Source organism: Miniopterus natalensis, chromosome 5 (assembly GCF_054644295.1).
Source record: "Miniopterus natalensis isolate mMinNat1 chromosome 5, mMinNat1.hap1, whole genome shotgun sequence".
Classification (NCBI taxonomy): Eukaryota; Metazoa; Chordata; class Mammalia; order Chiroptera; family Miniopteridae; genus Miniopterus; species Miniopterus natalensis.
The window spans coordinates 60,223,503-60,244,868 of record NC_142085.1 but is presented as its reverse complement, the minus strand read 5'-3'; the positions used below and the strand labels follow the sequence as shown (position 1 = coordinate 60,244,868).

General features: G+C 40.1%; 1 protein-coding gene across 1 annotated transcript in view; it reads left to right on the top strand.

The window, feature by feature from the left end:
• HS3ST5 (heparan sulfate-glucosamine 3-sulfotransferase 5) overlaps window positions 1-18,805 on the top strand; it is a 132,211-nt gene extending 113,406 nt beyond the window's left edge. The window contains exons 3-4 of the mRNA XM_016217552.2: window positions 13,397-13,535; window positions 17,079-18,805. Of these exons, the coding sequence (XP_016073038.1) occupies window positions 13,429-13,535; window positions 17,079-18,009 (1,038 nt within the window). The 5' untranslated portion in view covers window positions 13,397-13,428 and the 3' untranslated portion in view covers window positions 18,010-18,805. The remainder of the gene's footprint in view (window positions 1-13,396; window positions 13,536-17,078) is intronic.
• Window positions 18,806-21,366: the final 2,561 nt, after the last annotated feature.

The window sequence follows — 21,366 nt, the reverse complement described above, 5'->3', positions numbered from 1 at the left end:
GGAGAGGAGCCTCTTCCCGGGGCCCACAGGTGAGCACTGGGGCCTGTGGCTTTGGCTTAAGAAAAAGACACAGAGGGGCTGGTTCCTGCAAGAGCAATACTAAGACAGTAACATGTACATTATAACTCAGAGTACTGCCTTAGTGCCAGATATAATGATCTGCCTTTGCACTGAAAGGTACTCAACATTTCACTAAATTGACCTTTTCTTGCCAATAGCAACTAAATTGCATTACTGTCTGCGTTCAAAGTTTGAGCATAAGAGCAAGCTAGCATTGTTAGGGGTACAGTGTATTTCTTGAAGGTGAGCTTTTGCTGTTTCACACTCAGTATTCTGTGAGAAGAAAGCTTCAGGGGGAAAAATCATTACTGCTGCTTTTTTTCCCCTTAAAGCTATAGATGATGGAGAAATATGCCTGTATTCGTTTTCTAATGCTGCATAACAAATGACTACACACATAGCAACTTAAAAAGAATACTCATTGGGGTGGGGGCAGGGTGGAATGGGTCAATGAGGAGAAAAAGAGATATATGTAATATTCTGAATAAATAAAAAAAGAACACCCCTTTATTAGCTCACAGATCTATAGGTCAGAGTCCAGCTGGGCTCAAATGGATTCTTTGCAGAGTCTCACAGGCTGCAATCAAACTGTCAGCTAGACTGGGCTCTTAGCTGGAGACTCTGGGGAAGACTCAGCTTCCAAGTTCATTTTTGTGGTTGACAGAGTCTAGTTCCTTGTGGTTGTAGGAATGAAGACCCGCGCTCTTTCTGGCTCTGGCCAAAGGTTGCTCTCAGTTCCTAGAAGTTGCTTTTCACACACACTAAGAAACTTGAACAAGCTCTAGCACGGCTTCTAGCAGCCTAAGGCCATCATCCTAGGATGATCCCAGCCCTCCTTAAAATGCCTGCCTCAGACAGCTCAGGGCTGCCAAAGGAATTTACTGCTCATTCCAACGCAAACCTGACTAAGTCCCTTAAACTCTCTCTTAAAGCAGTTACTTTAGAAAACTTACAATTACAAAGCTTTTCTCTACTCCTTTGAGATACGAATCTTCTACCACCTGGAACTGTCTCCTTGAGGACCTGAAAATGCCAGTCCCCAGAGGAAACTATCCCTCTTTTGTCTCCCAGGCTCTAATTTAGTTGGGTGCCTTGCTCCAATTTGCAAAACTACCTCCTGTCCTGTTGACATAAGAAATTTGTTTTTCCTCTAGATAAGTTCCAATTAACAAACCCAGATGGCTTATTCCCAGTGACCAACCCCCTTTCCACTTTTTGTAATTCCCTGACTCTGCTGGAGGCTCCACCCCTCCTTCTTCCTACTCCCTCAGTCACCTCTGCATCCTGAAGTCTTTCCCCTGCTGCAGTGGAATCACCCAATAAAATCTGTCTTTAGCACCTTTAACAACTGCCTGGCTTTGCTGTTCTTTAACACCACTCCATAAACAAGGGCTTTACTATGACATTTCTTGGTCCCACTGAATTTGTTTGCCTCCTGGGTGCAAACTCTACTGCTTTCTTTATGTTTTAGAAGTGAGTGCTGGCCTCAGAGGGCTTTGCTGAACACTGAACATCTTAAAATACATTTTTTTTAAGACTAATTTACAGAATATTTTAGTAATCTATTCTTTTAAATTAAGTTTCAACTCATTACTAGTCTCATCAGTTAACAAATCCGTCAGGAATTAGATCATCCTAACAGGAAATAACTGAAAGAAAGCAAGAGCTCAAGAAGTCCAACCTATTTTTTTCCTTTGGGAAGGAGAAGAAATTGAGAAAAATATTTCTGTATTTGGTTGGAAATGTCACAGCTTTTGTTTACTGAATGGGAGGAAATTCTACTGGCTGGCAAAAGAAAAATGGAAGAACTGAGATGCAAAGAGGAGTAGTGAGACAAAAAGGAGATTAGTGGGGTGCCCAGGGCTGGGGAGGGGGAGAAGGGGACATGCGGGTGGCTGCTAACAGGGACAGTGTTACTTTTGAGTGATGAAAATGTTCTAAAATGTGTTGTGATGACTGCACAATTCTGTGAGCATTCTAAAATCCATTGAATTTTACAAGTTTAAATGAGAGAATTTAAATGGGAGAATGGGAGAATGGTACGTGAATTATATCTCAATAAAGCCAATACCAATAAAAAAGGAATAGTGAGGGACAGTATTGATAAATATGGATAAATCTAAACAATGATTGTATAAAAAAGTAATAAAAAAAACAGTGTCTAATTTAGGAGGGGCTAGGGAAACAGGCTAAAATGAAAATCCTGACCAAAAATGTATATATTAGTTGGAAGGAGGTGATTGAAGTTAATATTCTAAGTTCATAATCAGCATGATAATTTTTATTCTCAGGAATTATTTACTGGCTTTTCTTCTTTTTTACCTTGATGAATCTATTGTAATCCTTCCCATCCCACCAGGATATTTATCTGGGAGAAACTGATGATCCAACCAGAGAAAGAGAAAAAATATATTAACACTTGTTAATTCTAAATTACTTTATACTTCTTTCATTTCTTCAAAGTCCTATACTTTAGCAAAAATTACATTAGCACTCTTTCAAAACCTATAGCAAAAGGATCAGATTTGCACCGATAGTGAGCACCCAGTCCTGGTACTAAAATTAATGCCAAATCTTCATAGAAAGAAGATGAATTTTCCCACAAACATGGGAGGTCAGTACAGCTAGGTTCTATTTTGAGCTGCAGGCCATTAAGTAGGTGGACCTAGCCCGATGCTTGGGCCAAGTGTTGTCTTCCTCATCTAGAGGATGGAGAATATCACAGGTGTTTGTTGTGAAAATAAAGTAAAATGATATTTAAACTAGAGCTTAAAAACCATAAAGTTCCACATAAATATCAGTGTTGTGAAAATTATATTTTTATGACGATTAAGTGCATAAGAAAGTGTTCAGGAGGTTGTACCAATACATATTTACTTAAATATTATAGCAAATGAGTTGAATTTTCTGAGTCTAACTTGGTAATTTGAATGTGGTACATTCCCATTTTTGTGTAATCAGTCTGCTAATTGTTTAATTATTCATTTTAAATGTTTAATGTTAAAATTAGCATCATCATCTTCAGTCATTATAAAAGAAATATATAGCTTAGTGTTATAGAGATTAAAGAGGAAGAAAAGTCACTGTGGAGAGAGGATGAGAAATGCAATCAAATCAAAATTAATGATAAAAGTCTTTCCATACTTTTAATCTCTTTTTGGAATTAAGAGAAATTGTTATATATTCTATTTCTTTGTTCCTCCCCAAAAATAAAAACAAAATTTTTGAGATAGGAAATAAGACTAAAAAGCTGACTTTCCATTGGGTGGTGAATACTACACTTGATTTTAAAATAAATACATTCAACTATTACTGGGTATAACAAGTAGAACTAATATTACTATACAATTGACTTCAACTTCTTAAGGCAGAGAGAAGAACTTATCCAGTTAACTTGACCTCTTTGATTATGTGAGACTAACTTATTGGAATGATCTCTTCAAACCATGTATATTAACTTAATTATCTGTATAATTGTTACCTCTCCAACTCACGCTTTTCTATATAAATGCAAGATTAGAGAGTGAAAGATTCTGCTGCTGAACTCACCAGCAGGACAAACTTACTGAACTCCCAACTATTTCATGAAGTGCAAAGAAACTTTAGGAGGGAAAAAACACACCGCTCTATTTCTATAAACATTAGTTACAGGTAGCAGGGAGATGCTGAGATGAAGAGTAATTGGGACTCTATGTCAAAATAAAATTCAGTTCCCATCTCTTTCCTTAAGACATCATTCTACTAAATGAGAGCCCGGAACAGAAGCGGAATTAACTAGCTCCTTTTAAGTTTGGTCATTAGAAATGCAAAATGAGTATCCTTCTGCAGACGGAGCCAGAGGACTACTCAGGCTAACGCAATAATGGTAGCTGTGATAAATTATGTATGCACGATATCAAAAGCTGAATGGGGGGAAGAAATGCAGAAGCCATTTGAAAATTTGGAATTTGCTCCAAGCTGCTTCTGCAGCGATTCCCAGGAGAATAAGCGCTAAGCACGGAGAAGCAATAAACTCTGCAGTTCTGTATAATTCATCAACTTTTTTCCTTTTCGTTTCTAACATTGACCCTTCACGGTTAACCGAAGAAACAAAGAGCTAAATAGCTTCCTTCGCCATTTGATAAAGCCATTACGGGCATCCTGACTGAGACATTTTCTACATTTTCTGCTTAATCTGCTAACGAATGGCGTCCTCCCTCCTCTCGGTCTGCACCGTCCTCACCTTCGACTCAGCGCGGAGCACTGCCTCCCCGGCCTTGCCCTGCGCCCTCTTCATCGGTTTCTTTCTCATTACAGCTTTCCTATGTGATCATGATATTAGAAGACATGAGGATTCTTTATGACAGTTTTCCTCAGCTGCCCTTGGTTAATTTTTTTCAAAATGTGATTCTGCTGGGTTCTCTTGACAACAGGGCACACTGAAAGCTAATCAGTAGACTCTTTCTTAAGTGTCGGTATCTTTTCAAAGAAATTTCATTTCTTAGAATGAGAGGATTGTTTTTCACAGTAATAGGTCGTATAATGAGATGCACCCATCTTGAGAGAGGTCAAGATACTTTAAAACTGAGGGATAACAAGAAATTAGAAATTGATATTTACCTTGGGCACTAATTTACCCCCACTGCAATTGTCTTTGGTTCCCTATATGTTACTCTCTCATATAAGAGCACTCATTCAGTGCTAATCTGATGGGAACCCTTAGAATAAGAGAATTTTAGACCCAGGAAGGATTGCTGAACTCATCCCTTCAAAGGCCTTTGTTTCTTAGGTGAAAAAAATCCTGGAAGATCAAGGAGGTTAAGTGACTTATCCAAGGTCACATAGCAGGTTACTCAGTTTGAGCTTCCTGGGTCTTTTGCCTTTAAGGGAGGAGGGGAAGGCGAGATAGTTTTCTACCTTATGATAGGAGAAGATGGCTACAGTCCTTGGGTCTCTGCACTGGCTCATCTGTATAATACGGGTGATGACACTGCCCTTTTCACCTCAAAGGATTTCCCCTTACTCATCTATTTTAATTAACCCCTCTGCTGGGTGGGTGGGTGGTCTGTGAACAGCATCCTTGTGTGGCACATGCTCTACTATGGATATGGTACGTAGGAGTGTAAGGCTCTGTAGGCAGCTTCCATGTTCCTGAAGTGTTGGGTTTTCAGGAAAGAGATGGGCGTCAGACAACCACAGAACTCAGGGAAATAAAAGGGAGCAGAATTCCCAGCTCTGTAAGAAGATGTGAAAGATTGTGCCTCTATGTGGTAGGCTTAAGACAATGTCTGTCACTTAAAGCCAAAGGTCTGGTAAAATAAGGAGACACCACTGTGAAGAGCCACAGCCTACACACAAGTAATCTAATCTCTGAAGGCTGGAAGGTCTGGCTGCAGGACTGTACACATAATTTGGGGGGCCCAGTGCTAAATGATATGGGGCTTCTTGTTTAGAAATTACCAGGAATTTCAAGACAGTGACAACAAAGCATTCAACCGAGCACGGGCCCTTCTGAGCACAAAGCCCCATGATAATGCACAGGCCAAAAGCCCTATGTGGTCACAAGTACTTACTTTGACAAAGTCTAGTCCAAACACACCCAATGAAGTCTTTACTTAGCAGGGGTTCTTGAAGAGTCCTGTTTAAAGGAAGAATAGGGCCTTTTGGAGAGTTGTTTGACTATCACTACTTGGGTAAGAGGCAGGGATCCTTCATGGAGGAGGGAGATCTTAGGGCCAGAAGATGAGACTCTGAGAGCCAGCAGATGCAGGCCCTGTGTTTGTGGGAATTCTTCCTTCACAGCCACCTAAGGTCCATCTGGGGTCTGTGTTTAAAAGAAGATGCAATTTCCTTACATGTTTATCAAGAGCCGACCTTGAATACTAGAAGATCACAAGAGGCAGGATCTGTGTCTCCTACTGTCCACATTGTTTCTGATATCTGCAGTGCCTGGCTCATGTTTGGTACTCAGTAAATATTTGTTGATGATGAAACACAGGTTGTTGTCTTACTGTAAGAATTTATCGGAGCCCCTGGCCCTGAAAGGAAGATCTGAGATTCAGAGTATAGAGGTATCTCTGGCAATAAAAAGAGGAAAGTTTTGAAACATGTTAATACTGCAAGTTAAGAAAATATTAGCCTGCCCAAGAATGGAGACTTTTAGTATTATGCTGCATACAAACTAATTATAAATTACTTTATATATTTGTGAAGTAATTACAAGGTTTTCTAAGACATTTAGTTGTACTTTTCTTTTGCTGTCAACATCACCTAAGAATAACAGCACTGCATCCTTTCTTTCTAAGTTCTGTTATTTAGAGAACATAGTCAGTGGCAGAGTGCAGGGAGAAACTGGAACAAGAGAGGGAGGAAGGGAAGAAGGAAGGATGCTACTGTGACATGTAAGAGGAACCTGTAAACCAGCCCTGAGTGATCAAGAAAAACTTACCCAAGGAACATAAGATCTAAAAGGCAGGAATTAAACCAAGGCCTGGGAGAAGGAAGCGTGAGTAGACTGGCTAACATTTATTGAGTATTACTATGTGGCAAGCAGTGTTCTAATTACTTTGCATGCTCATTTACTCCTCACAGCAGTGCTATGGGGCAGGCTATTAGTATCCTATTGGGATACCCTTTATTGGTGTCCCAGACCTGATAAATGAGGCACAGAGTTATTTTTTCAAGCTACAGAAGCCTTCTGCTTCTGGCCCTGAAGCAAAACTGACTGTGGCTATCCAAAAGAACCACACTTGTTTTGTGTGCTGGAGTTTGTGTATGTAGCCATTGCGGGTTGTATGGAGTTGCTTTGGAAAAGAGTAAAAGGGTCTTTTAAAAACGTGAATGTTGTTAGGGACCCATTAAAGCATATTAAGCCTGAAGGCAATGTGATCAAATTTTTGTTTGGAAAGATCACTCTGGCATCGGTATGGAGAATAAGTTGAGGCAGGAAGAAAACTAATAGTGGGGAGACCATAACACTCTCAAGAGAAAGAGTGTGACCTGAACCAAAGCCGTCACAGATGACAGTGCAGGTGGATTCTAATAGCATTTTGGAGGCAGAATTTTACTGGCTGATTGGATGTTAGGGGAGGGTTAGAGCCAAGGATGAAGGACTCCCAAGTTTCCGGTTGGGTGACTGCAGTGGGCAGAAGGGGAGCCGTTCACAGAGCTAGTGAGGGGGAAGGGCTGGGGGGATACGAGAGGACAGGGATGGGGTGATGACGAGAGGTGATTAACAAATTCCACCAAACTCTTACGGAGATCCGTGCATAAGAATGTGAATTAAGTGGCAGTCAAAACCTAATTTATTTTGATCACCTACTATAAAAGCTATCAAAAAGGAAGTCAATTCTTGAATTATGGGAGAACTGGTGAGGTTCCTTTTCAGAGTCTCCCAGGTGAGCATCCAAAGCTCTGTGAGTGGTACTGAATCAGGGCCACATTCTTTGGGGTCAGATCATTCTGAATTTAAATCCTTCTTCCACATTTTCCTTCCACATTCCCTTGGTTAAACGATCTGCTCACCTCTCTGCTCTTCAGTTTCCATCAGAAAAAGAAAATAAAATGGATATTACACAGGTCTGTTGTATTACATGTAATAATAAATGTGACAGAAAGTATGAGAGCACCTAGTGCTCAACAACTATTAATTCCTGTCCACTTCAGAAGGCTGTTGCCTGGGATAAATGAGCTAATACTCAAAAGACGGTTATGGAATAATTCTGCTATATAAGTTCAGTCATTTTTAATGAACTTTGCTACTACTGTTCCTGTTATTGTTTTTATGGGTACCAGGGGCTTGCGGTAACCACATCTCCAAGCCTTTGAGCAGTTCTTAGACGTATCTTTATTATTATTATTTTTGAATTTCCTTATTTCTTTGTTTCAGCTTGGGAATCATTTCCTTCTTTGCTTAGTGCTGCTTTGGAGAAAACACCAGATGTCTTTACAATTTGTCGCTTCTGGCCACGTACTCTGTTATTTAGATACTCTGCTTTGTTCTGCTAAGATGCCGTGTTTATTAAAGCTTTAGTAATCTGGAAAAACTATAATTGTGCTATTCTTGGCACAGAACATGAAAAACACTGAGATATTAAAAACTGGAGGTGAAGGAAGGCTTAAAAGTCACTATAGGTCTTTTACCTTTTTTTTAATAAAAAACTCTCACTTTATATAAATTGCCTATTACCAGTGTGATTGCTCTGATGAAAGATTAAGATATCCATTATAGATGGCATAGCTGAAGGGAAGGGACTTTGGTGTTGGGGGAGCAGCTAACCGTCTCCCAGTTTAACGAGGGGTCTTGTGAGGACTGGATGGTTGTGTGGCTTCTCTTCAGTTCATATTCCTAGACCAAAGGCAACAACTCCCAGCTTTTAAAACTCCATCCTGGCAGAGGTTCAAGCACTTCATGATGCTGTAGAAAGCCAAAAAGGAATCTTGGCCTTGGCAGGGTAGCTCAGTTGGTTAGAGTGTCAACCTGATACACCAATGTTTCAGGTTCCATCCCCAGTCAGGGCACATACAAGAATCAACCAATGAATTCATCAAATGGAACAACAAAAAATTAATGTTTCTCTCCCTTCCTCGCTCTCTCTAAAATTAATCAATAATTTTTTTTAAGTTTTAAAAAAAGGCATCTTGAATGTTAAATTAACCAAGTATCTTTGGTTTTCCCTGAACAAAGTTTATTCAAAGGCTGCTATATTGTCTCTTGGCACATAGTTGGAGACTGATTACAAAACAGAATGAGATTTCACTTCTGTGTCCTAGAGAAGCTCATTAGAAACTACATGTTTGGCTTTCTCATGTCTCTAAAATTCCAAGAGATTTTAGCCTAACGAGATAAGTTTTAACTTTTTGTTTTTGGTAATTGAGCTATCTTGCTTTGAACAGAAAATATAGCATTAGCATTCTAATACTTAACAAGAGTTTCCATTAAAAGTTATTTATATTAAAAACAGACATATTTTTCACAGTCCAATTATACTATTAATGAGAATGGCATTTATTTCATTCTTTTCCTCTTTAAAATGCATTGTAAGAATTAATTTATCAGCCTCCTAAAGGTAATTAATTGTGGTTTATTTTTATAAAGTGCCCAGATATTCATAAAGTTTTTTCCCATAATTATCTTCATTTTACAGATGAGAATACCAAAATTCAGAAAGCTTCAATTACAAAACTAAACCAAAATGTGACTCAGGGTCTTTGACTCCCAATGCAGCGGTCTTTGCACTTCACCATGGATGATGCATTCACATTAGTTGAGATCCCCCCCCAAACTGTAGTTCTCCTTGGTGTCACAGTGGACATGAGGGTGCTTTGGAGGTTGTAATTCACCACCATGTATAGAGGAGGCCGCGGTAAGCTAGTCCTACAAACAAAAGGCAGGTGAAATGAGGCCTCCCAAAGAGAAAACCCTCAGTGGAGTACTTAAGGCATCTCAGACATAAAGCAGCGGGTCTGGTAGTAGCAGCCGATCCCACAGAGCCAGACCTCCTTGGTGATAACTGGGCTAGTCATAAAGGCGAGTCCACAGGTTGAGTACTGGAGCCTCGGAGAAGGAAAGATCCTCAGTGGCAGTAGAATAAACGTTGACCTCGTCTTCAGTCAGGTTTAGCACTGAACTGTTTACCAGATGACAAGTGTGCTGCAGTGTTCTCCCAAGTCTTGGGCTTCTTCCTCGGCAGCCTTCACATCCTCAGTCAGTTTTCTTCTTCTTTCTCCCGCCTGCCGACCTTGAGCAGAGTTCAGCCATGAGGTACTTCATAGCTTCACTCACCCACTACATGCAATGTCTCCCAAGCGTTATCCCTAAGACAGCTATTACCCTTTGGTCCTATAATTCTTTCCCAAAATTCCACATCCACCAGGATCACCCTCCCCAGGAAGATGGTAGCAGGATCTGGAAGTCTTGAAGGAGGAGACATAAGGAAGACTGAAGGCCAGTCAGGAAGCTGACAAAAGCATAGAGATGAGAGTGAAGGGGTACAGGTAACAGTAAAAAGGCTGACCTGAAGGGTACAGAGGTTGATGGTGATGGGTAATAAGAGGGAAAGAAGCTAGCCACCCGAGCTGGGAACTCAGAAAGGCCTGGGCTTTCAAGAGAAAGAGAGTGATTTGATCCAGTGAACAACCAAAAAGATGAGGGACAAAGTCACTCGTGTTAGGAAGATTACAGGCCATAGAAAGTGAACAGGGAAACACACTCATATGTGAAGAATGAAGGGAGGCATTAAGTGCCTTGATAGAACAGGGCAAGAAGAAATTAAGAAGAAACAGTTTACTGACCACAGTGACAAAAACAAAAAAGAGAGTAGAAAATGATTTTAAGTTTTGTGTATTATCCATTCCACTGTAAAAAAATACAGATGCGCAGTGAATGCAGAGCCATTGAATTGGAATTTCTGAGGGTGGTGGCAGGTGTGTGTTTTCTAAAGGCTCTGCAAGCTCGCCATAGAGAATCACTAGCCTACAGAGCAAAGCAGACCCACTCTGGGCTCATGGCCTTTCAGCCGGCCTTCTCAGACTTCTGAGTCAGTCAGTAGGTTTAGCACAGTGCTGAGACATGTCGTGATACACACAGAAGAAGGCAGCAGCTAGCAGGAGCCCAGAACTTGTGAACAATGGAAGTCCTAACTGTGGTTCCAACTGCAAGAACAAAAATTCGTTGGAGGAGGGAGATGACTGTGGGTAAGGGTATCAGCTGGACAGGACATCTAGAGGTACTGGGACATAGCCCAGACCTTCCAGGGTGCACTGCAGCCAAAGGCAGGTGGACCAAGGAGCTGGTGAAAGCAGACAAAGCATTGTGCAGAATAGCTCTGAGCAGCGGAGTGTGGGCACTGCGTTTAGAGAGCAGAGGCCAGGTGAGCCTCCCTGAGATGCTCCTCTGTACAAGGCTGGTGATCCTTGTTAAGGCCATGGGGCGAGCGCATTTTACCTTCACTTCTCCCCTCTCTCCCGTTTGTATCTGGCCCTCTTCAACCACGTAATAGCTTTTGTTTTCTCACACTGTTTGTGAATACACCTTAAGTCCGTTAACACTAAGATACAAATGACACATAATCCCTTATGTTATTCTGGCATATTAATAAAACTTTGTGCAGTGAATTTACTTACAGAAACCTTATTTCATTCTCACTACAGCCCTATGGAGTGCGGAGGTCAGAAACTACCCCCATTTTATAGATAAGGAAAGAAAGGCCCAGAGAATCTAAGTGGCCACCTCAAGAGCCTCCTTTCTCAAACTAACCAAGCATTTCCCTCCTCAGTACTTGTGTAAACGCTGGTTCCTCTGACTGAAACCCACTCTGCCCTCCTCGGGCCCCCTTGCTCTTCATGCCCCAGGTGTGAGCCCAAGTGTCACTTCTTCGGGAAGGACTGAAGTGTGTTCCTCCTGTGATTCTTTCTCCCTGCATCCTGTCATTTTTTCATTGTTATTACAGTTTGTAAGTATATGTAAATTCTATGCTTATGGGGTTAATATCTGTTTTCTCCACTAGACTACAGATGCCCGTGTTGGCTGCTATCTCCACAGTACCCAGTACAGAATCTAGCACATAGGCATGTTCCATAAATATTTTTTGTCTGTGTGTTGGATAAATGATACTCTTATCTCTCGCCTTTGGGATGTCCTCCTACAGCCTCCTTACCAAACAATGCACTACATTACACACACACACACACACACAGAATCCTATGGAGTCCATGCCCCTGACCATTTCCTTCATTTTCTTTCTCCAACATTTATTCATACATTATCATGAATTAGGTTGCATTCACTGCTTGTTTCACACTTCCCTAATCACATTATTAGTTTTTCAAGGACTAAAAGTCCTTCAAGATCTTTTTAGAATCCTCCATAAACCTAGTAGAATAGCCAGCAATGCTATTGGTATTAGTAATCCCTTGATGAATTAATGAATAGACCAATCCATCAGTCCTAGTATATCCCTTTTGCACAGAGAAAATCTTCACATAGCAAATATGGAGATATCATTGCAGCAAAACAATTTTTAACCACGACCCATTGCTGTAGTCCCTCTTCTTCGGTTCCTATTTTGAGTTTCAATAAGAGGAAAACAATCTTATCTTGAAAGGGGGATTAGATTTATTTTTAATAAGAAAGGCTAAATTGGAAGCTTCCATTTTTCCCCCCAAATTTAATAATAGCACTGGTAATGCCTTACCCTTCTCAGCTGGCCTTATTTCAGGTGTGAGTATGAAGCGCCCAGGTAAGCTTCTGCATGATGTAAGAGCAACACCCATATCACCAAATTCACCCAAAGGAGAGGGCACAGAGCAGGGGCATCGGTCTAGTCTGAGCATGTTCTCAGAATCAGTCAGTCCAATTCAGAACTGGGCAGGGAATCTGAAGGGAAACATCAGGTTACTTGGAACCACTGTCCCTAAACATCTGATAGTTACCACTGATGACCACTCGATAAATAAACAGCTTTTGATCTTGCCCCCATCCTTCATTCACAACTAGAACAAAACAAAAACATGTAAGTAAAATGTTATGTCCAAAATGATAACTTACCAAACTGGGGTTTCAGTTTCTACACCTGTCCTGTTATTCTGAGGCAGAAACTTCAGTTTACTGGGTTACCGGCAGGGCAACCTCTGGGTAAACCTCAGCTTGCTTAGTTGCTGATGATTAACAACAACAACCAATATAAGTGTATGTGCACACATACATATTTGATATATGTTATAATATATGCATTTTAATTTACTTTGACAATTGCCTAGCAGGTTCTGTCTAGTTAGTATCTTTCTCCCCCGGTTTAGTATTTGATCTTATAACACAGGCCAGGAAGGAAATCAAGTTTTGCTAAATACCAATTATACCACGAACATCATCAAGGTTGGTATGAGGTCTGTTCTTCATGTGGTATCACTTAACCACCTGTATTCCCACCTGTAAAAATGAAGGATCCCTTACTCTTTGAGACCTGGAGAGTATTATGCTAAGCAAAATAAGACAGTCAGAGAAAGACAAGTATCACATGATCTTACTCATATGTGGAATCTAATGAACAAAATAAACCAATGAACAAAATAGATCCAGAGACACAGAAGCATGGAACAGCCTGATGAATCTCAGAGGGAAGGCAGGGGTGGGTGGGTAGGTGGGCAGTGATTAACTTAAGAACTTATATGCATATATACATAACCCACGGACACAGACAATAGTGTGGTGAAGGCCTGGAGGGGGGGTAGGGTAGAGGGGATCAATGAGGGGGAAATGGGGGACATTTGTAATACTTTCAACAATAAAGATAATTTTTTTTAAAAAGAGCCTATAAGAGATGACTGCTGATGAGTCCCCTTCTCTCTCCATCTCTAGGCTGCAGAAGTCCTGAAGGTTGATGGAGGGCCATGCTATTCAAACAGCAGGTGTGGCTGAGACAGAAGCTCCTGGTGCTGGGAAGCCTTGCTGTTGGGAGTCTCCTGTATCTAGTCGCCAGAGTTGGGAGCTTGGATAGGTAGGTGATTAAACACATACTTATGCCCATGTGACTTTAAGTGTTTCTTGATTTAAACTTCCTTAGGACATAATTTTAAATCTATCCCTTTGTTTTGCTCCTTCAAAATTCCCCCAAAACATGCTTTTCTGCAGTATTGATCTTGATTTATTGAGCCTTTAAAACAAAGAGATTCGAGATGCGCAAACCAAGGTGTTCGTCAGGATCCATTTGTATTCTATGCGCGTTGACATTTATTTTCAGAGAAGGGATAAAGCCATGTAGAGTAGAAATGTCATTTTCTAGAGCTCACTGTGGTCTGCGTGCATCTGGCTGTTCACATCTAGCTATAGCAAAATAGTGATGATGTATTTAGCTATCTTCATTTTGAAATTTATGAGTGAGCCATTAATGCGCTACCAGGGAAGTTAAAATTATGTTTGAACCTGTAAAGGAGCTCATCAAGTTTGGAATCCATTGCCCTGGAAAGATGGCTGCAGGCTTGGGGAGTTTGAACTATGTTAATTAGCTTTGGTTTCTAGGACCTGAATGTACCAGACAAGGAGGTTGTCATTCAGGGTAATTGCCCAGAAGCCAATGGAAAATCCTTGGAGAGGAAATTTACAGAGCCAGGGGTTGGCTCTAAATAAGCAAACAGTTGAGAGGTGCTAGGCCTGCAGAGGTCCCAGCAATATCATCTGGCTTCACATTGAATACCTCTGGGCTGTCCCACATCCAGTATGATTGTGAAGGACAGAGAATTGGATTTCTGAAATGTGAAGCTTCCTTCTTTACTGTTTAAAATTAATTATTGCACTGGAAACACTGGAGTATGTTCTCTGCGCATTCAATTCTCATTTTCTGTGAAAATGGAGCCACACTTTAAATGGAAATATCTTCCTTGCAGTTTTCCTTTTCTAATCTATAGATCTGATCATTTGGATATTTAACAAATAATATAGCAGTGGTCTTTATTTTCCTCCTCCCAGTGTCAATTTTGACTGGTAAAATGACCCCCCTTGATGTTTTTCAATTTGAAAATCAGAGTATACTTTCACTTACTAATTGCTAACTATGAGAAATGGTATAATTCAGAGCTTATCACTGACTTCAACTAGTTCCCTAAAAGCAATGTTTAGCTATGAGTAAAAGTGTTACCATTGTCTTACGTCCATAAAGGAACTTTTATGTCAAGTTCTTCCCAATGGCCTTAGTTAGCTTCCAATCATTTGCTTTTTATTGAGTAATTGATCTAGTGATTATTGACACATTAGTTATTTAGTTGATTCTTTTCATTTTTCACCCGGTCTGTAGTCTCAAGTGGGATAGTTTTTATAAGGAATTGGATTACTTGTTAGGCTTTCTTAAAAGTTCTCAATTGAGAGTTTGAGCAGATTGTATATGAACTAGACACATGCTGACTTGGGCTTATCTTTCAGTAACTCTGGGTGGGAAGCTGAGCTCAGTTACTTTTACTGTCCCTTCCAATCCTAAGAGTTCATATTTTTAGTCTGAGACCCAGGCTCAGAACGTACTCTTCAAGAAGTAGAAATAAGGTGGTATTTTCTCATGTCTTGAGTTAGGGAGACCATCAAGCAATTGTTCTGCAGGCTATGAGCTCCCAAGGTAGCAGGTAGAACAAGGAAGGAAGGAAAGAAGGAAAATGGCCCTTTGTAGAGGTAGGAAACTCCTTTCTAGCTCAAACAGGGCAGAGACTGTCTGTTTCAGCTTCTCTCAGCCAGAGTTCCTCAAGAGAATTAACTCCTACAGAAAGGGATTTGGCTATTTCCTCAGCTCTTTCAAGGATGATAGACACTAGCATCATCCTAGATGCAGAGAAGCCCACCCACTATATTCAGTGGATGCCTTAGGAAATTAGGGCGTATTTCTCACCCAAGAAGAGCCAAAAGATGAATTTCTGATATCCCAATCAATGTCACAATTAAAAACATCTTTGACTATAGATGTGTTGCTACTTTTACAGCTTTCATTTAGAACTCCATCATTAATTTTAACAAATTTATAAAAACAAAATTTATGTTTCTCTAAAATATTAACTGTGCTAAACCTTTCTTTATAGCATTCCATATTTTCATGTTTTCCACAATGAGCATGAGTTGTGTTTAAAATCATAAAAAAAACAAGCACCACAAAAAAGTAAAATATGTTTATATTTTTCCGTAAGCATTAGGACAGACAGCTGTTTAAACAGAGCACAGGCCAAGCCCTTTCTCCTCCGTTCTGCAGAATGCTTTGGCATGACCTTGAGGTTTTAGTCTTCTCCCTTTCATTATAAACATTACAGAAGATAAGAAAGGTACAATAGAGTCTCTTGGGAAAAGCAAGAGAGAGCCTCATTGCCACAGAGAGGGGGACATAGACTCCAAATTATTAGCATAACTAGAAGCTTCAGTTGAAGGAACTGGCTTAACAGCCATTTTGACTAATATTCTCCCTTTACCAATATGGCTAAAATCCCTTTTCAAATAAACTTAGGGAAAGTATATAATGAATTTCAATTCAGTTCTAGACTATACCCAAAAGGAAACTCAATGTACTAACCATATATATATGTATTAACCGTTCCAAATTAATCAGCCACTCCAGTTTAACATCATTATGATTATCACCACACCTTTTTCTCTGAGAAAAGCAGTGGTGGTTGTTTATTATCTAAGGTAGTGTTGAAGTGGAAATCCTCCTTTCTGGCTCTGTCTATTGTATCCCTTCCTTCAGGAGCTTGAGTCCCTGATTTAAATGGACTTGGCAATGAGGACCTGAGGTTTCTGGCCCTGCCAAGGCCTTGTTGATTTCTGGTCCCAGGTGTGGTAAGTGATATACAGCAACTTGCTGATGGCATTGGGTTTGTTCCTACATTCAGCCAAGTAAAAACATAATCCTGACCTCTTTAGATAGGAAGAAAAAGAGAGGAAGAAGAAATATAGTACTCTTCTAGCTGTCCCCAAGGCCAGCGGCAGAAATTCTCATAGAATGAAAAGCTCAGCAAGTACCATTTTTGGAATTTTTCAGGTTGATGATGCAAATAGCCAAGGGCAGAGACTGGGACCTCTTTTCAAATTATATTGCAACGATTTTTAAGAGCCATGTGAGTGCTGCTGAGCTACAAGAAAGTAATACCACACAAAGCCCAAAAGACTGGCCTCCTAGCTGCCCTTCAGTCTCCTAGCTAACAATTATAATCTTCCACCTTTCACATTCTCTAAATAATGTTAACTGGTGAGCTGTTAAAAGGCTATTAGTATGGCTGGTGTCACTTGTCTGTCCTGTACTGTGTGAACATAAGTACACACCATAGTCAATTAAGTGCTTGGTGAATAAAAATTTTAAGGACCACTAATAAAAAATCCCATCAATTATGTGTGCTCCATTTAATACAGTGTTGCTTAAAATAAAATTTCTCAAACATATGTTCATCATGGATTGCATCAGGCTGGGAAACAGTGGTTTTATTTATACATTTAAAGTCTTACTCTGACTAGGGAACAAGAAAAATGAGAAGTTAGTTGCAATGAGCTTCTTAAAGTGTCTCTCTGTCGCTTGCAGGCTACAGCCCATCTGCCCCATTGAAGGCCGATTCGGAGCCCGTGGGCAGACTGAGTTCCCGCTCCGTGCCCTGCAGTTTAAGCGCGGCCTGCTGCACGAGTTCCGCAAGGGCAACGCGTCCAAGGAGCAGGTTCGCCTTCATGACCTGGTCCAGCAGCTCCCCAAGGCCATTATCATCGGGGTGAGAAAAGGAGGCACGAGGGCCCTGCTTGAAATGCTGAACCTCCACCCAGCTGTGGTCAAAGCCTCTCAAGAAATCCACTTTTTTGACAATGATGAGAATTATGCCAAGGGCATTGAGTGGTATAGAAAAAAGATGCCTTTTTCCTACCCTCAGCAAATCACAATCGAAAAGAGCCCGGCATATTTTATCACGGAGGAGGTTCCAGAAAGGATTTACAAAATGAACTCATCCATCAAGTTGCTGATCATTGTCAGGGAGCCAACCACAAGAGCTATTTCTGATTACACTCAGGTGCTAGAGGGGAAGGAGAGGAAGAATAAAACTTATTACAAGTTTGAGAAGCTGGCAATAGACCCTAATACCTGCGAAGTGAACACAAAATACAAGGCAGTGAGAACCAGCATCTACACCAAGCATTTGGAAAGGTGGTTGAAATACTTTCCGATTGAGCAATTTCACATCGTGGATGGAGATCGCCTCATCACAGAACCTCTGCCAGAACTTCAGCTCGTGGAGAAGTTCCTAAATCTTCCCCCAAGAATAAGTCAATACAATTTGTATTTCAATGCTACCAGAGGGTTCTACTGCTTGCGATTTAACATTATCTTTAATAAGTGCCTGGCTGGCAGCAAGGGGCGCATTCATCCAGAGGTGGACCCCTCTGTCATTACCAAATTGCGCAAATTCTTTCACCCTTTCAATCAAAAATTTTACCAGATCACTGGGAGGACACTGAACTGGCCCTAAAATAGTATGTCATACAACACCATGTGTTGTGCCTGGAGACACACAATGTCTCCTCTAGATTAAAATATGCACTTTTCCTAGACACAACTATCCAAGTCATTTTTCCATCTATACTTGTACATACAGTGTGTGACCAAATATAAGACCAGTTCTTTTTCTACTGAAAAATGTACAAAAACAATTTGCTGTCTGCGTAGTTGCATCTTTTAAACTAGTTACTAAAAGAAGAAGTGGTGGTATTGGGGGAAAGTGATTTCATTTATTCTCAAAGAGTTAGTCTTCCTTTGAGTCAGAATTTGTCACCCGCCATTTTCATAAATTAAAGCCAAAAGATTAATGTGTGAAATGTACCAATGGCTGTGAAGCTGCAGGAAGTAGAGGATTCAGTTATGCATTATTTTCCAAGGGAAGCCTGGCTCTTTAATTCAGATGCTGAATTGGGGCCACGAAAACAGAAAATGCTATTTTCTTATGATTTAAAAGAATGTCTTTTCTCATAAAATTGACATTGTTCCAAAGTTCCTGTGGTGATTTTGCACTATTGTTTTCTCGTATGGACCATGGTGTCACTTGTAGCATGTCAATCATACATTGGAAAGTCGAGTCCTTTTACTTCCATGTTCTATGTCAACAAAGAGAAATGTCATGTACATAATGTATATTATTGTAAATACTGGTTTCACACTAAGTAATTCTATTTTGTAAACTGAATATGGCTATTTAATTTATTGTGAAAATTAAATTTATTGTGGTATTTAAAAATGGAATGGATTAAAATTACTCTATGTGCAACTTTTTTTAACTCATTTGTTTTTATGTGCCCCCTGTTGGGTCCCAAAATCAAAGCTGTTTATGCGCATATTGAGAGCACCTGGAAACATGCACTTCTCCGTTGGATTTCTGTATCCTTGTGAAAATGTATTTATGAAGTTGAGTATATTAAAAAAAAAATCTCAACTATCTGGAAATCTAGTGTAATAGCCACCTCAAAGACCACTAGTGCTGCTCTGCTACAACTTTATAACAATTAATTTACTTACAGCTGTTGCTGTGCTAGGAGAAAGACAAGAAATACTTTAACATAATCAATGCATAGAAGAATCACAATTTTATTTGAACCTCTAATCAGAGTCAGGGCTGTCAAGAAATTGAGTAAAATAAGATTAGAAAACTTGTGTGGCCTCTGTACTAAAAGCTGTTAATGCTTCAAAAATGAATACAAACTCTCAGAACTTTCTCCTTGAGATGAAAATATTATCAGTACTCTCAGAGATGACCAAATTGTGTAGTGTTGTTATTACCAATGTAAACATATGGTTCATATTTCCATCGAGAGAAATTAATGCTAAATTGGGTGCTTGCTAACATCAAATAGACTATATATGCTTAAATATAATTCAGACAACCATGGAAAGGGGTTGGAAAGAGGTATCAAAAAAAAATAAATTTTCCCATTCACAATTGCTTGCCCCGTGGAAGGCATTTGAGAGAGTTTAGTTCAACATCACATTGAGAGTGCCTAGAGAAATCAACAAATTACAATGGATTCCTTTTTTAATGTAGCAAGTGTTGGTTTTTTCTCCATGAGTTGTTTATCCTGTCCAGTGATTTGATGGTGACGTTTTACAAATAAATAGCCCTTTCCTTCCCGTATCAGGATGTACTGCTTCTCAGACTACAGCCTTGGTAATCTTCACTGTTTCAGTGAGCAGTGAGGCTGTTCTCTCAGCATGGAACAAGCCTGGTACCAGCACACGGGGACTGGTCAGCTTCTTGTTCACTGTGCAATGACTCTGGAGTGAGAGCCTTAGGACTAAATGTCAATCACATCTCCCTTACCCCATGAATGGAATCAAATATAAGAAGTCTGTCATCAGATTTCCCTGTGCCTCAACTCTCAGCTAATCATCAGAGGAAATTCTTTCAGTACGACACTCAAGGACACAATCATACACTATTATCATTAATTTTATTATAACTATTCCTAGAGCACTATATGGCTAATAAGTTTTAAACCAGTGACTGTCAAATTATGCCCCATTGGAATACTGTTGTTTCAAAAACTCACCCTAGGTATTCCACCAGTAAAATTGAAGAATGGCAATCTTTTTCAAGACTCATAAAGAAATTTAAAAACAATGAATAGGCGTTTCTCAGTAATCATCTTTCATATTCCCAAAACTTTGCTACTGCTACCAACAGTGTATATCAGAGTTTATTCTAAGATTCTACTTGACTTACGCTGACTTTCATAATTTGTTATTTTTAGTTCAGTAAGCCAGCATTTCTTCAGCACATTCAGAAAAAAAGTGTTGGAATTTCCAGTTATTCCACTACCTAAATAAGTTTGAGAATTGTTTTAAAGCTTGGAGCCTTCCCACAGAGGTCTGGCCTGGGGTGGGGGTGGGGAGTGGGGAGTTCGGAGGCGAGTTTCATTTCACTGAAACAACAAACAAATAAACAAAAGCCATAGCCACTGCTGATCCAGCGAGGTAGAGAGAAATAAAAATCCTATGACTTAATAGCACACTTCCACTGGAGGCTTTAAACCTCCTTGTTTAGAAAAATGTTTCCTGTTGTCATCAAACAGGGACCAAGGACCTCTGGAGAAATCTTCAGCTCATTATAATAGCCGCAGTAGGGTTCTCTTGAATTAGTTATTCCTTTTACATCATGAAAACTTTGTATTCCCTCCAGAGGCCTGGTGGCACCATATGGCTTTGTGAAACAGCTCTAGCTGCAAAGAGGAAAAGGCTGTGTAAGGATGGTGAAATTTCTGCTAGACCATGAAGCTGAAACTACACCATTCCGCAAGCCAAGGAATTCCAATTATACAAACGGAACTAGATTCTCCAGGGAGTGAGAGAGATTAGGGAATAGAAAAAAAGAGACACACAAACCCACAGACAAAACATCCCAAATTCCAAGTCTATTACCTACTCACCTGAAATCACCTCACATCAACACTCAATTGATTAAATACTCAGAAACCTAAGCATATACGTTCTTTTTTACAGGCAAAAGGAAAGAAACCATTATTTGTACAGTTGGTCCTGGAAAATATATGGAGTTTGTATGATGCTGTCTTTTAAATACCGTCTTTTAAAGGTTAAGGTGATGACTTTTCCTACTAATTGCTTTGTAGTGCAGGAAAAATAAAAGACATTAGGGTCCTTAGCTAATGTATGATAAAGCAAAGACATGTAAACCCCTCATATCCACATCTGATCTTAGATTTGGTATCTTTTGTGCTGAGGGACCAGCAAGAACTGTCAACTGCCAGCCCAGACCCACTAGAGCTGATGGAGCCTAATGAGAGCACTACTTGGGGTGCTGCACCTGCTACAAGGGTCCTGC